Source organism: Oncorhynchus mykiss, chromosome 21 (genome assembly GCF_013265735.2).
Source record: "Oncorhynchus mykiss isolate Arlee chromosome 21, USDA_OmykA_1.1, whole genome shotgun sequence".
Taxonomy (NCBI): domain Eukaryota; kingdom Metazoa; phylum Chordata; class Actinopteri; order Salmoniformes; family Salmonidae; genus Oncorhynchus; species Oncorhynchus mykiss.
This window is the reverse complement of record NC_048585.1, coordinates 42,243,993-42,257,209: the sequence shown is the minus strand read 5'-3', so window position 1 is coordinate 42,257,209 and position 13,217 is coordinate 42,243,993. Positions and strand designations below refer to the sequence as shown.

The following is a 13,217-nucleotide window of genomic DNA, read 5'->3' as shown; positions in this document are numbered from 1 at the left end:
TTTACAATGACGGCCTACCCCGGCCAAACCCTAACCCGGACGACACTCTGATACCAATTGTGCACTGCCCTATGGCAGTGATACAGCCTGGAATCAAACCAGGGTCTGTAATGACGCCTCTAGCACTGAGATGCAGTGCCTTAGACTGCTGCGCGACTCGGGAGCCCCTACACTACACAATGATGAGTTAATGTGCAATCTAGCGCCTTCAAAATGTATTCATAACTCTTGACGTATTTCACATTTTGTTGTGTTACAGCCTGAATTGAAATTTGATGAAGAAGATATATGCAAAGCTGATGCAGACATACCCTAGATGACTCAAAGCTGTAATTGCTGCCAAAAGGTGCTTCTACAAAGTATTGACTCAGGGGTGTGAATACTTATGTAAATTAGATATTTCTGTATTTTGTTTTCACTTTGTCATTATGGGGATTTTGTGTGAGGAGAAAAAAAAATATTTCATCCATTTTGAATTCAGGCTGTAACAAAATGTGGAATAAGTCAAGGGGTATCAATACTTTCTGCTATGTTGTATAAAATAAATCCCCCAAATAATTACGTGAATCAATAAACTTGCAAGTGTTTTTTTCCTAAGATTTCATCAAGTCTCTGTCCCTCTTATATATTAGCGTTGACATTGAGGTGTGTATGATTGACAAGGTTTACAACACGTAAACCAAATAAGATTTACTGGGATATAAAACAAACATGAAACTACTTTCATCCATCACTCTATGTATTGATTGATTTATTTAAAAAAATTCAATTTTACACAACATTATCATCTTTACACATAAACCCCAATGAGTAGACGGGTCCAACCACCCTTTTGCAGGAGTAGGATCTGCATGATAACCACTGATACAGGGTCAGATATATCTCCCACCTCTTGATGGTTAAGGTTAGGGAAATGATCATCTGATCCTGTAGCCGTGGTCCGGGGAAACTTAACTTCTATACCTCAAGCATGTAAGATTGCAGTAGAACATAACTCAAACAAACCTCTGGGATTTAGAGGTTATTTCTCTCTGTGCATCTCAATTTTCACTCTATTCCCTATAAAGCTGCTTTGGTCAAATGTAGTGCACTCTATAGGGAATAGGGTGCCATTTGGGATGCACCCTCCAGCTGTCTGAAATGTCTGTCCAGCAGGTAAATACAAATGGACAATCTGCTTCCATCTTGTGGACGATTTGGGTGGCATTCTCGTTAAGTGCAGTGGCAACAACTGCCCTTCCTAATCAAATCAAATTGTATTAGTCACATGCATCGAATAGAACAGGTGTAGACCTAACAGTGAAATGCTTACTTACGAGCCCCTAACCGACAGCGCAGTTTCAAAAAATATGGATAAGAATAAGAGAGAAAAGTAACAAGTAATTTAAAGAGGAGCAGTAAAAAAATAACAATATATACTGGGGGGTGCAGGTACAGAGTCAAAATGGAATAGTTTGCCAGTAGATTTGGTAATTTCATCAAAATGACTACTGGCAAAGTATTTGATTTAAATGCATCAAAAGGACACAGAACATGACAATCGAACAGTGGAAAGAAATGTCTATTCTTTGAAAGGGGCTGATGAAATGACATGAGCCAGAAGAGGGCGGCGTCGTGGAAGCATCTGGCCTCGGGCGAGACGCGGACCCTGTCACACAAACAATTCCATAACTATAGCTGTAGGCAAGAGGTATGGGGGGTGCCTAGGCAACAGTACCACCATGTGGCTGTCGCCTACCATTGAACTTCTGACTGACATGATATCGATTCCTTACTAACATCATTAAATCTCAACCGTAAATGCTGTTCATTGAACGTGTGAGAATGCTGTTCAATTGACTACAGCTCAGCGTTCAACACCATAGTGCCCACAATGTTCATCACCGAACACGCCTCCACTCACATCGACTGGGCTGTAATGGAGAGGGTCGAGAGATTCAAGTTCCTTGGTGTCCACATCACCAACAGACTATCATGGTCCAAGCACACCAAGACAGTCGTGAAGAGGGCACGACAACGCCTTTTCCCCCTCAGGAGACTGAAAAGATTTGGCATGGGTTCCTAGATCCTCAAAAAGTTCTACAGCTGCACCATTGAGAGCATCCTGACCGGTTGCATCACCTCACCGCCTGGTATGGCAACTACTCGGGATCCGACGTAAGGCGCTATATACTAAGTGTCAGAGGAAGACCCAAAAAATTGGCAGACTCCAGTCACCCAAGTCATAGACCGTTTTCTCTGCTACCGCACTCAAGTGGTACTGAAGCGCCAAGTCTAGGTCCAAAAGGCTCCTTAACAGCTTCTACCCCCAAGCCATAAGACGGCTGAACAATTAATCAAATGGGCTATTTTGTGTTACTTTTTATTTTTTACTTTAGTTTCTTTAGTAAATATTTTCTTAACTCTTATTTCTTGAACTGCATTGTTGGTTAAGGTCTAAGTAAGCATTTCACGGGAAGGTCTACCTACACCTGTTGTATTTGGCGTATGTGACATTTGATTTGATTTAATTAAATGTTAGAAATGTACAGTTTTTCCTGTGCATGCCAACATTCCGATGTAGCCTTTTATCTCTATGATTATGTCCAATCTATAGGTAATGTCTTTCCCTCAACACCTCACGGGATATTATGTTATCTTCTGATGCCACGTTTATTATTTTACAGAAACCGTAATGCATACTTTTACATTATATTATGTTAGCTAAACATTTAACAAATTATATAAAAACGTTTTCCTTGAAATGTATCTTTTTTAGATTACAAAAAAGTGTCAGCAGCTTTGAAGGTCCCCAAGGACACAGTGGTCTCCATCATTCTTAAATGGAAGAAGTTAGGAGTTACCAAGAATCTTCCTAGAGCTGGCTGCCCAGCCAAATTGAGTAATCTGGGGAGAAGGACCTTTGTCATGGAATTGATGATCCCACCTCCATCCCACCTCCTGAATCCATGTGCTTGACAAGGGGGAGGGCTCAGTAATTTTTTGATCACACTTTAGCAGTGTAGAAGCAACAGTCATTGTTCATACTTTGGTCATACTACTTGATCTAGTTTCATTCAAATATCATCAAATTTAATGAAAAATGATTTTGACTGGTTAGAAAGTTTTAAATCGTATGCAAAATGAATGATACCTTTTTAAAACATTCAACGTTGAGCACATTTGACTTGCTAGATGGTCGTTATGTGGCAGTCGGACAATTTTGACAGAGTACTCTGAAAATCTCCTATTTCTAGCCGGACACATTTAATATTCATACACTTGTTTGAGCGCTTGCTTGTTAACAAACTTCAAAATAATTTCTTCCCATCTCTTTAAAAAAAAGTACTCTTGATAAGGATATTATTTGTAATGTTTTGAATGTCAGTATACAGCCACTATGACTAATCCCGAACACAAAGTCATTCAACTCTGATGCTAGATTTTCATCCGAGCCATAGTTGGCTTCACGCCCACAAGGAGCTACCACGTTGACTACTCTCACTGTCAACATTACTCAGCCAATGAACTATATGATGCGTTGACTGTGACACCAGATAGCATTGTGGTTATTTAGTATCTGACTTGTATCTTTCATTTAGTGAGTAATTGTTATGTTTTTTCGGAACAAGAATAACAAAAACGTTTTGTCGGCGTTTTCTTCTATCTGTACAATTTAGATTTGGTGTTCTCACCATGACTGAAAATAGTATGCTCGTGTTACAAGAACTGGAGCATAGCGCAATGAAAAGCAGGACTATACTTTCAGGGATAATTTCTATAGTTCTTGACTTGAGAAATGTGTTTCTAAAGTGTTTTGTCTCGCTATCCACGATGTTGAGATTTAGTACTCCTTTCTGAGTGCGAAGCGGGTAGAGATTGAAGAGTTTACTCTTTTGATCTCTGCTTTTGATGACCGTTCCTTGCTTCCCCTGGGAATTTGGAGGAAGGGAGTATAATCAGAGTGCATTACGTACTTGTGAACGTTATTCATTAATAAAAGTTGGTAACATAGATCTCAATCTTGATAATTTGTTTAATAATTGTGACCGCACCCCACCTTTGACATACTGCACAAGCGACAAATAAAATAAACAACAGAAGTATACATTTTTCTGTACATAAATTCGACATTATTCAGGAAGAGTGTAATACGTGTTTTTCGTGATTGTTACAATTGTACCATACAAACAAATACATATTAACAAAGTAGATATGAAGTGCTACAACAAAGGCTTGTATAGCTTCTGAATTCATAGTTACATCTACTGAGCAAAAGAGGCGGCGTTTTACGCCACCTGCCAAGTACACCCGCTCGACAAGAAACGGCTCAACTCGTACATGTGCTACTGAGCTTGCTGAACATACTGGATGGAGTCTGGAGAAGTATTCAGGACCGCTTTCTTCTCGTCTTCAAAAGCATCGGGGAGGAACTGCGTGCACTTGTGTCAGTGATTGACGTGAGGAAAGTTTATTCTGTTTTTTTGGATCGACAGCAGCATTAGACCAGGTTATTCATTCTGACTAGTGCACGGATTCTACCTTCAATACCGGACCACGACTGGGGATTTAAACATTTTAAAATGTATTTAAATATGTAGAAGAAGACTGCTGGCAGACAACCGGTCCTAAACGGCACTTTTCATTTTAAACCATCTGAACTTTTGTCTGGAATAGAAAAGTGTAGTTAGATTAGCAAGGCTTTCAATGTTAAACTCATCCTGTCCGTGAAAATATGAAATATAAATAATGTTTAACATTGCTACAGATGGAGAAACGTCCACACCATTTTCTAAGAATTTAGAAGACTTTGATTCCATACGCAGTGTGCTTCTATACAGGTCAGTATATTTATGCATGCTATGGCAACGATGAGGGGAGTTTATATGAAAATGTTATGTAGACGTTTTGGTAAACTATTTAGACTTTTTTTGTGTTTCTTCTCGCATTGACTATTGTTGCTTTGTTTAAAGCACTGTGAATGCCATAGAGGATTTAAAGGCCTCGTGCAGTTCGTGGGGAGGGGGCGGGGGAAACAGAAGTGCTCAACCCATGCCCATCTTATTCATAGGGAGATAGCTTGCTAAAATGTACACTATTTAGATTTTGCAACCTTTGTGATTTCATTAGATACTCTGCAAATATGAGATACATTTGTATCACATTTAGCAGAGTTTATCCTACAAATGTTATGTTGTTTGCTTAGTTTAGGCTTAGTCAATAAGAGGTAGTGCATTTTTTTGTTACTATCAAAGTTGTTGCATTGAAACATGCATTCAGTCAACCTCTTTTTATTGCACGTACATTTGTGTCTAGATGGGGCATGGGTGATTCTGTGCCCCTCGTCTTTTTTCTATCCAGCAAACGGAAAGCGTCCACGTTGTCAGGGCAACGTGAAGATCAGCCAACCACACCGAGACAATTTTTGTCACGTGGCAAAGTTGAAGTTCACGTATGCAGACAACATGGCGAAAGACTGCCAATGCTCATTCAACTAGCTCGAACTGATTTACTTGAAGTTTAGAGTAACTTGTATCGTGTTGTCGAACACATTTAATAAATTGAATAATGGCTACTAAAAAGTCTGGCGGAACGCTCGAGATGCATGCAGATGCGCGCGAGCCCCCGAGACAGCAGGGTGACGACAAGGGAGAATGTGCATGGCAAAATGAGCGATAGTGAATCAACAGGCATTCGGCTACCACTACACCACTTTACAGTGAGTGTGCAACCTAGTCGCTTCCAGTGATCTGCCTCGGTTGTCAAGTTATGAAGTTGAGGTGGAACTGGCAGCTGATGGAAGATGACTAGCTAGCTAACATGGTATTGGGCAGAGCCCAATGTTTTTTCTTTCTGTCTCTTCTAAAGCAAAAAGCAATAATATACATGTTTTTCTTACTCGGAGTACTCGGACTGACTGTCTGTTGATTCACTATCGCTCATTTTGCCATGCACATTCTCCCTGTCGTCGCCCTGCTGTCTCGGGGACTCGCGCGCATCTGCATGTATCTCGAGCTTTCCGCCAAAATAATGCATTAACCACCGTCCACACACAGGGGAAGAGTAGTCTTGGTTAATGCATGATTTTGGGTTTGCTGTATCCCATCTGTTTAATAACATCCAAACACTTTTTAATATACTCTCATGAAGCTATAGAGGCTCATTCATGCATGCATTCATTCTGATGTGTAACCTTTATTTAACTAGGGAAGTCAGTTAAGAACCATTTCTTATTTACAATGAAGGCCTACCTGGAACAGCCTAACTGCCTCCTTCAGGGGCAGAACGACAGATTATTCTTTACCTTGTCAACTGTGGGATTTAATCCAGCAACATTTTGGTTACTGGCCCAACGCTCTAACCACGAGGCTACCTGCCACACTAAACCTTAATTATACTGAACAAAAATATCAATGCAACATGCAACGATTTCAAAGATTTTTACTGAGTTTCAGTTCATATAAGGAAGTTTGCCAATTGAAATAAATTCATTAGACCCATGGATTTCACATGACTGGGAATGTGCATCTGTTGGTCACAGATACTTTAAAAAATAAGGTAGGGGCGTGGATCAGAAAACCAGTCAGTATCTGTTTTTTGCCTCATGCAGCGCGACACATCCAATTCGCAAAGAGTTGATCAGGCTATTGATTGTGGCCTGTGGAACCCCATTTGGGATGCAGAGGGTATTGAAAGAGAAAATATGGATTAAGCAAAAGGAACAGTCACTGTAGCACTATTCTTGGCCTATTAAATCGACTCTTCTTTTTTTTCTTTTAAAGTTTGGGAAATTTCTGTTTCCAATTTGGAAACTTAACCTTCCTAAATAATGATATGCTATTCACCATCCTTCGTGAATTTATGGATGTGGTTTCCAAGAGCCTACCACAGAGGCGACACAGCTTAATTTAGAGGGAGACTGACCGACTGAAAAAAATGCCTGGTTGAATTTTTTCAGTTATTCTTTTTTTCTCTGAGTTGGGGGCATTTTCTCTCTTAGGGTGGGGGTGGCGGTGTGGGTTGTCCTCTTTCTTCTCTGGTTGACTAAAAAACAAACAATATCCAGTCTTTCTCCAGTCTTGTTGTTTTCTTTCTTCCCCCAAATGCCACATGATGAATTGGAACAGAAATGTACTGAGGATGAGTACCAGAGACGCTTATAGGGATAATAAAACGCCATGCAAATGGAGCGGTTTTCCAGTATTATCAAATTATAAGAATTATAATAATTAAATAATTATAATTATAATTAAATTATATGTTATAAACCTTTACACCTGTACATGATCGTTGTCCTCTTAAAAATGCGCTTTTCAGTCACCACTCTCCCTTGACTGTGGTTAAACGCTGATCCAGAACAGAATGCAAAAGATGGACTATCATACTTTTTTGGCTGTTTAACAGAGGTTCAGTAGTTGTATAGTATAATTGTGTTACTAACCCGTTTGAATAGCATCTATCATGCGAGACTCATTTTTTACACGGGAATTGAAATGGGGAAATGAGAAAGACTAATCTGTCATATTATGATGACGGCTAATATGCTCTAAATGACACGGAACAAAAATATAAACGTGACGCGCAACAATTTCGAATGTTTTACGGAGTTACAGTTCATATAAGGAAATCAGTCAATTGCTATAAATTCATTAGGCCCTAATCTATGTATTTCACATGACTGGGAATACAGATATGCATCTGTTGGTCACAGATACCTTTTTTTTTTTAAAGGTAGGGGCATGGATCAGAAAACCAGTCAGTATCTGGTGTGACCAACATTTGCCTCATGCAGCGCAACGCATCTCCTTTGCATAGTGTTTATCAGGCTGTTGATTGTGGAATGTTGTCCCACTTCACTACAATGGCTATGTTGCTTGATATTGGCGTGAACTGGAACACGCTGTCGTACACGTCGATCCAGAATATTCCAAACACGCTGCATGAGGCATATCTGGTGAGTATGCAGGCCATGGGAGAACTGGGACATTTTCAGCTTCCAGGAATTGTGTGAAGATCCTTGCGACATGGGGCCTTGCATTATCATACTGAAACATGAGGTGATTGTGGCGGATGAATGGCATGACAATGGTCCTCAGGATCTCGTCACGGTATCTGTGCATTCAAATTGCCGTCGATGAAATTTAATTGTGTTCTCTGTCGGTAGCTTATGCCTCCCCATACCATAACCCCACGCCACCATGGGGCACTCTGTTTACAACATTGACATCAGTAATCCGCTCGCCCACACGACACCATACACACTGTCTGCCATCTGCCCGGTACAGTTGAAACCCGGGATTCATCCGTAAAGAGCACACTTCTCCAGCGTGCCAATGGCTGTCTAAGGTGAGCATTTGTCCACCTGAAGTTGGTTATGACGCTGTACTGCACTCAGATCAAGACCCTGGTGAGGACGACGAGCACGCAGATGCGCTTCCCTGAGACGCTTTCTGATAGTTTGTGCAGAAATTCTTCAGTTGTGCAAACCCACAGTTTCACCAGCTGTCCTCGTAACTGGTCTTAGATGATCCCGCTGGTGAAGAAGCCAGTTGTGGTGTTCCAGGGCTGGCATGGTTACACGTGGTTGTGAGGCCAGTTGGACGTACTGCCCAATTCTCTAAAACATTGTTGGAGGCGGCTTATGGTAGAGACATTAAATTATCTGGTAATAGGGGCCTCCCGGGTGGCGCAGTGGTTAAGGGCGCTGTACTGCAGCGCCAGCTGTGCCATCAGAGTCCCTGGGTTCGCGCCCAGGCTCTGTCGTAACCGGCCGCGACCGGTTATCGCGCACCAGCGACTCCTGTGGCGGGCTGGGCGCAGTGTGCGCTAACCAAGGTGGCCAGGTGCACGGTGTTTCCTCCGGCGCATTGGTGCAGCTGGCTTCCGGGTTGGATGTGCGCTGTGTTAAAGAAGCAGCAGTGGCTTGGTTGGTTGTGTATCGGAGGACGCATGACTTTCAACCTTCGTCTCTCCCGAGCCCGTACGGGAGTTGTAGCGATGAGACAAGATATGACTTTCAACCTTCGTCTCTCCCGAGCCCGTACGGGAGTTGTAGCGATGAACAATTGGATACTACGAAATTGGGGAGAAAACGGGGTAAAAATAAATAAAAAATATCTGGTAATAGTGGTGGTCATTCCTGCAGTCAGCATGCTCCCTCAACTTGAGACGTCTGTGGCATTGTGTTGTGTGAAAAAACTGCACATTTTAGTGGCCTTTTATTGTCCCCCGAACAAGGTGCACCTGCGTAATGATCATGCTGTTTAATCAGCTTTTTGATATGCCACACCTGGCTCAGGTGGATGGATCATCTTGGCAACGGAGAAATGCTCACTAACAGGTATGTAAACAAATTTATGGACAACATTTGAGCGAAATAAGCTTTTTGTGCATATGGAGCATTTCTGAGATCTTTTATTTCAGCTCACGAAACATGGGAACAACACTTTATATGTTGCATTTATATTTTTGTTCAGCATAATTAGGACATACTTTTAATCCGCAAGCCAGAGTTGTGTTTCTTGTTCATGCTCAAATAACCTGATACTCCTTGTCTGAAGCAGTCCTGGTGCAGCTGGCTTCCGGGTTGGATGTGCGCTGTGTTAAAGAAGCAGCAGTGGCTTGGTTGGTTGTGTATCGGAGGACGCATGACTTTCAACCTTCGTCTCTCCCGAGCCCGTACGGGAGTTGTAGCGATGAGACAAGATATGACTTTCAACCTTCGTCTCTCCCGAGCCCGTACGGGAGTTGTAGCGATGAACAATTGGATACTACGAAATTGGGGAGAAAACGGGGTAAAAATAAATAAAAAATATCTGGTAATAGTGGTGGTCATTCCTGCAGTCAGCATGCTCCCTCAACTTGAGACGTCTGTGGCATTGTGTTGTGTGAAAAAACTGCACATTTTAGTGGCCTTTTATTGTCCCCCGAACAAGGTGCACCTGCGTAATGATCATGCTGTTTAATCAGCTTTTTGATATGCCACACCTGGCTCAGGTGGATGGATCATCTTGGCAACGGAGAAATGCTCACTAACAGGTATGTAAACAAATTTATGGACAACATTTGAGCGAAATAAGCTTTTTGTGCATATGGAGCATTTCTGAGATCTTTTATTTCAGCTCACGAAACATGGGAACAACACTTTATATGTTGCATTTATATTTTTGTTCAGCATAATTAGGACATACTTTTAATCCGCAAGCCAGAGTTGTGTTTCTTGTTCATGCTCAAATAACCTGATACTCCTTGTCTGAAGCAGTCCCTGGACAGACAATCCACCCTTTTTGGCTCTGCTCACACAGTTTCACTCACTCTATGCTCTGTCGGTTCACTCCCAGCGACCTAGAGCCAGAATGGCTGGACGACGTCCAGAAGAACGGCGAGCTCTTCTACCTGGAACTGAGCGAGGGAGAGGAAGCGGCAGCATTGGCTCAGGTAGCCACCAATTACGGCCTCTCCACCAATCACGTCCGCTTCAGCGAGAAGGAAGCGGAGATCATCAGCGACGAGTCCAGGAAGCTTCCTGATGGTGCTCCAACCAAAGCAGAGCCCAAGCTAAAAAGACTGGCCAGGATCCTTCGGAGGAAGCGGCGACCATCCCAGAGCAGAGGGCCCGATGGAGGAGGCGAAGACTCGTCATCTCGTCCAGTATCCATCTTGAAAAACCAGGCGGGGCAGAGGGTGGGGGTGATGGTCCAGCAGCTGAAGGAAGTGTTTCTCTACCTGAACCCCAAACGCCTGGGGAGCTGCTCCCCTCCTCCCCCGGAGAGAGGGGGTCTACTGGAGGCCCTTCTGGGGGTGGTGCATCGCCCGTCCTGGGGCAGGGGCCAGGGAGACCCCGCAGGGAGGAGGGAGGAGAGGATCACTGTCCACGGCCTGGTGCCCAACAGCCCGGCCGTCAAGTGTGCACAGATACTGATAGGTGAGTGTACAAAACCATCACTCTGGGTACGTCCCAAATGGCACCCGTTTCTCTTTATGTAATGCACTACTTTTGCCATTTCAGACACAGCCACTGGGATCAGTCGTATACAAATTGTATAGAATGCAATAAATTAATTTATTGACACCTTTTATATTAAATAAAGTTAGACTTATAACGTTGTGTTTTACAGTAGATAGTTTTGATGTTTGCAGAGGCTGGGCACGGTCGTTCTGGGCAGCCCAAGGAATGCAAAAAACAAAACTGCTGAATACTAAAGACTTTCCACATGAGTTAGTGTTTAAAGCCATGACTTTCATGTAGCCTACCAGTCCATGCTAAAGCAATTAGACTAGTTAACTAACTGAAATAACTAAGGTGGAATCTGTGTTAGGGTTGATTGGAACGGACACGAGTCTGCACAGAGGCAGGTGAAACTCGTTGTTTTACAAAAAGAAACAACAGGACATCTGGCTGTTCCTAGATCTGTGGACTGTGTCTCTTGACTGGATACCGGTCTGTTTTGTATACGAGTTGCCCCTCCTTGTCATGCCAAACACTGTGCTCCTCAACAAAACTATACTATTTCTGAACAGGTTACACAATGTGGCGCAAAGTACTTTTACAGGAATGTCACTATTCCCCTTTAGTCTAAGTTGTCTATATGTAACATGATGCTGGGAGTGAGACTTTCTTCTTCGTCCCAGGTGACAACCTGGTCGCAGTAGACGATGTGGATGTTACCACAGAGAACATTGAGAGGGTTCTGTCCTGCATTCCTGGTCCTACCCAGGTTAGTGTGTGTGGGTGTGTGTGTGTGTGTGTGTGTGTTGTATTGGACGATAAACCAAAAATAATATGGGTGACTGTTAATGGGGCAATTGACCCTTCACTAAGCCCCGCCCCCCTTGGTTACTGTTGCAATCTCAGACAATATATTCCCAGGAAGACCAATTCCTCCTCACCACTGGCAAAATCCCCTCACAATGATCTCAAACTGTGTTTTTAATGCACAGTGAAATGACTCACAGACTACCTCTTGCTAAACAGGAAACTCTTGGGTCTGTTGAGGTGGACTGTCATTACAATTGCTTCACGGGAACCTGGTAAAAATGGTGTTTGTAGTGTTGCTACCGAAGGATTCTGAATTTACTGTCAGCATGCAGTCAAAGCTAATAACCACTTTTGAAGCTAACTAGTGTTCTCAAATCGTGTCCTGATGTCGACAGCAGATGGAATTTATTAATAACATGGCTAGCTACATTAGGTGGTCAATGAGACTGAGCTCTAGCTAACCAGCTGAGCTAGCAAACAATGTAACAAAAGTATCATTTCAGATTTGAAAAATACTCCTAATCAACATGCATTTCAGGAATCACAGTACCAAGTACCACTGGCGTACTGATCAATTATTTAACAATTTAAACAATACTTTTTTGAAAATAAAACTGTGAGGTTTTCCCACTGCCGTCATTGGCTTTCATGTGTTTGAAACGTGTGCTCGACCGAGGTGTCTGCACTAGACCACAGTTGCTATCCATTGCAGCGCTGTGATTGGTTGGCAAAAATTCTGGGGCGAGTTTTAGCGAAGGGTCAATTTATAGCTACAACATTCAAACTAGTTAAATAGTTTAAAGGGTAATAAAAAAAAATAAAAAAAACATGGTTTACATTTTAGTCCAGATTGACTTACAGTAGTGAGTGCATACATATTTGAACTGGTTCCCCATGGGAATCGAACCCATAACCCCAGCGTTGCACGTGCCATGCTCTACCAACCGAGCCACATGGGACTAGCAACGTCATAAATGTATTGTTCTATATATCGTTATCCTATTAATTTAGTCCATTTATCGATATGGATTTCTGTCCCTATCGCCCAGCTCTAGTATGTGTATGTGTGTGTTCCAAGCCCACCCACACAACTCCTTACTGCCATATTAAACCAACAGTAGTTAGATAGAATTATGCTCCGCTTTGTGGTGTGTTTCTGAAGTTAAGTGTATTACAAAATTGAAACGCTGCAAATATGAAAGTATGCGAAAGACCGCCGACAGAACTTCGTTGTTGTTGATGTTGTTGTATTATGAGCCCCAGTCACATTATTAACGATGCATGCTGCAGCGTTTCGGACACAGCCTCTGAAACAGAAACGGCAGCCAATGAAAGAACTCAATTTACAGACAAACCCCCCCCCCCCCGAACCAACACATCTGCTCTGCTTAGAAGTGTTACAATCTGGGGTCTACGCACTCATGGCAGACACACACATGCAAAGCACACACACTAACACGCAAGGCAGACACACACATAC

General features: G+C 42.5%; 1 protein-coding gene and 1 non-coding gene across 4 annotated transcripts in view; both read left to right on the top strand.

Annotated features, from left to right (window-relative positions):
- Nucleotides 1-3,732: 3,732 nt before the first annotated feature.
- LOC118943028 lies at nucleotides 3,733-3,948 on the top strand. Its single transcript, XR_005038764.1, has one exon. It is a non-coding gene; the product is annotated as a small nucleolar RNA U3 (small nucleolar RNA).
- Nucleotides 3,949-4,267: 319 nt separating this feature from the next.
- The window catches only part of LOC110500454 (protein inturned), a 32,808-nt gene continuing 23,858 nt past the window's right edge, over nucleotides 4,268-13,217 (top strand). For 2 of the 3 annotated variants that reach the window (XM_036957870.1, XM_036957869.1), the window contains exons 1-3: nucleotides 4,269-4,820; nucleotides 10,320-10,903; nucleotides 11,611-11,696. In XM_036957870.1, the coding sequence (XP_036813765.1) occupies nucleotides 4,729-4,820; nucleotides 10,320-10,903; nucleotides 11,611-11,696 (762 nt within the window). In that variant the 5' untranslated portion in view covers nucleotides 4,269-4,728. Of the gene's footprint in view, nucleotides 4,821-10,319; nucleotides 10,904-11,610; nucleotides 11,697-13,217 lie in introns of all 3 variants that reach the window. The other variant, XM_036957871.1, reaches the window with a different exon arrangement.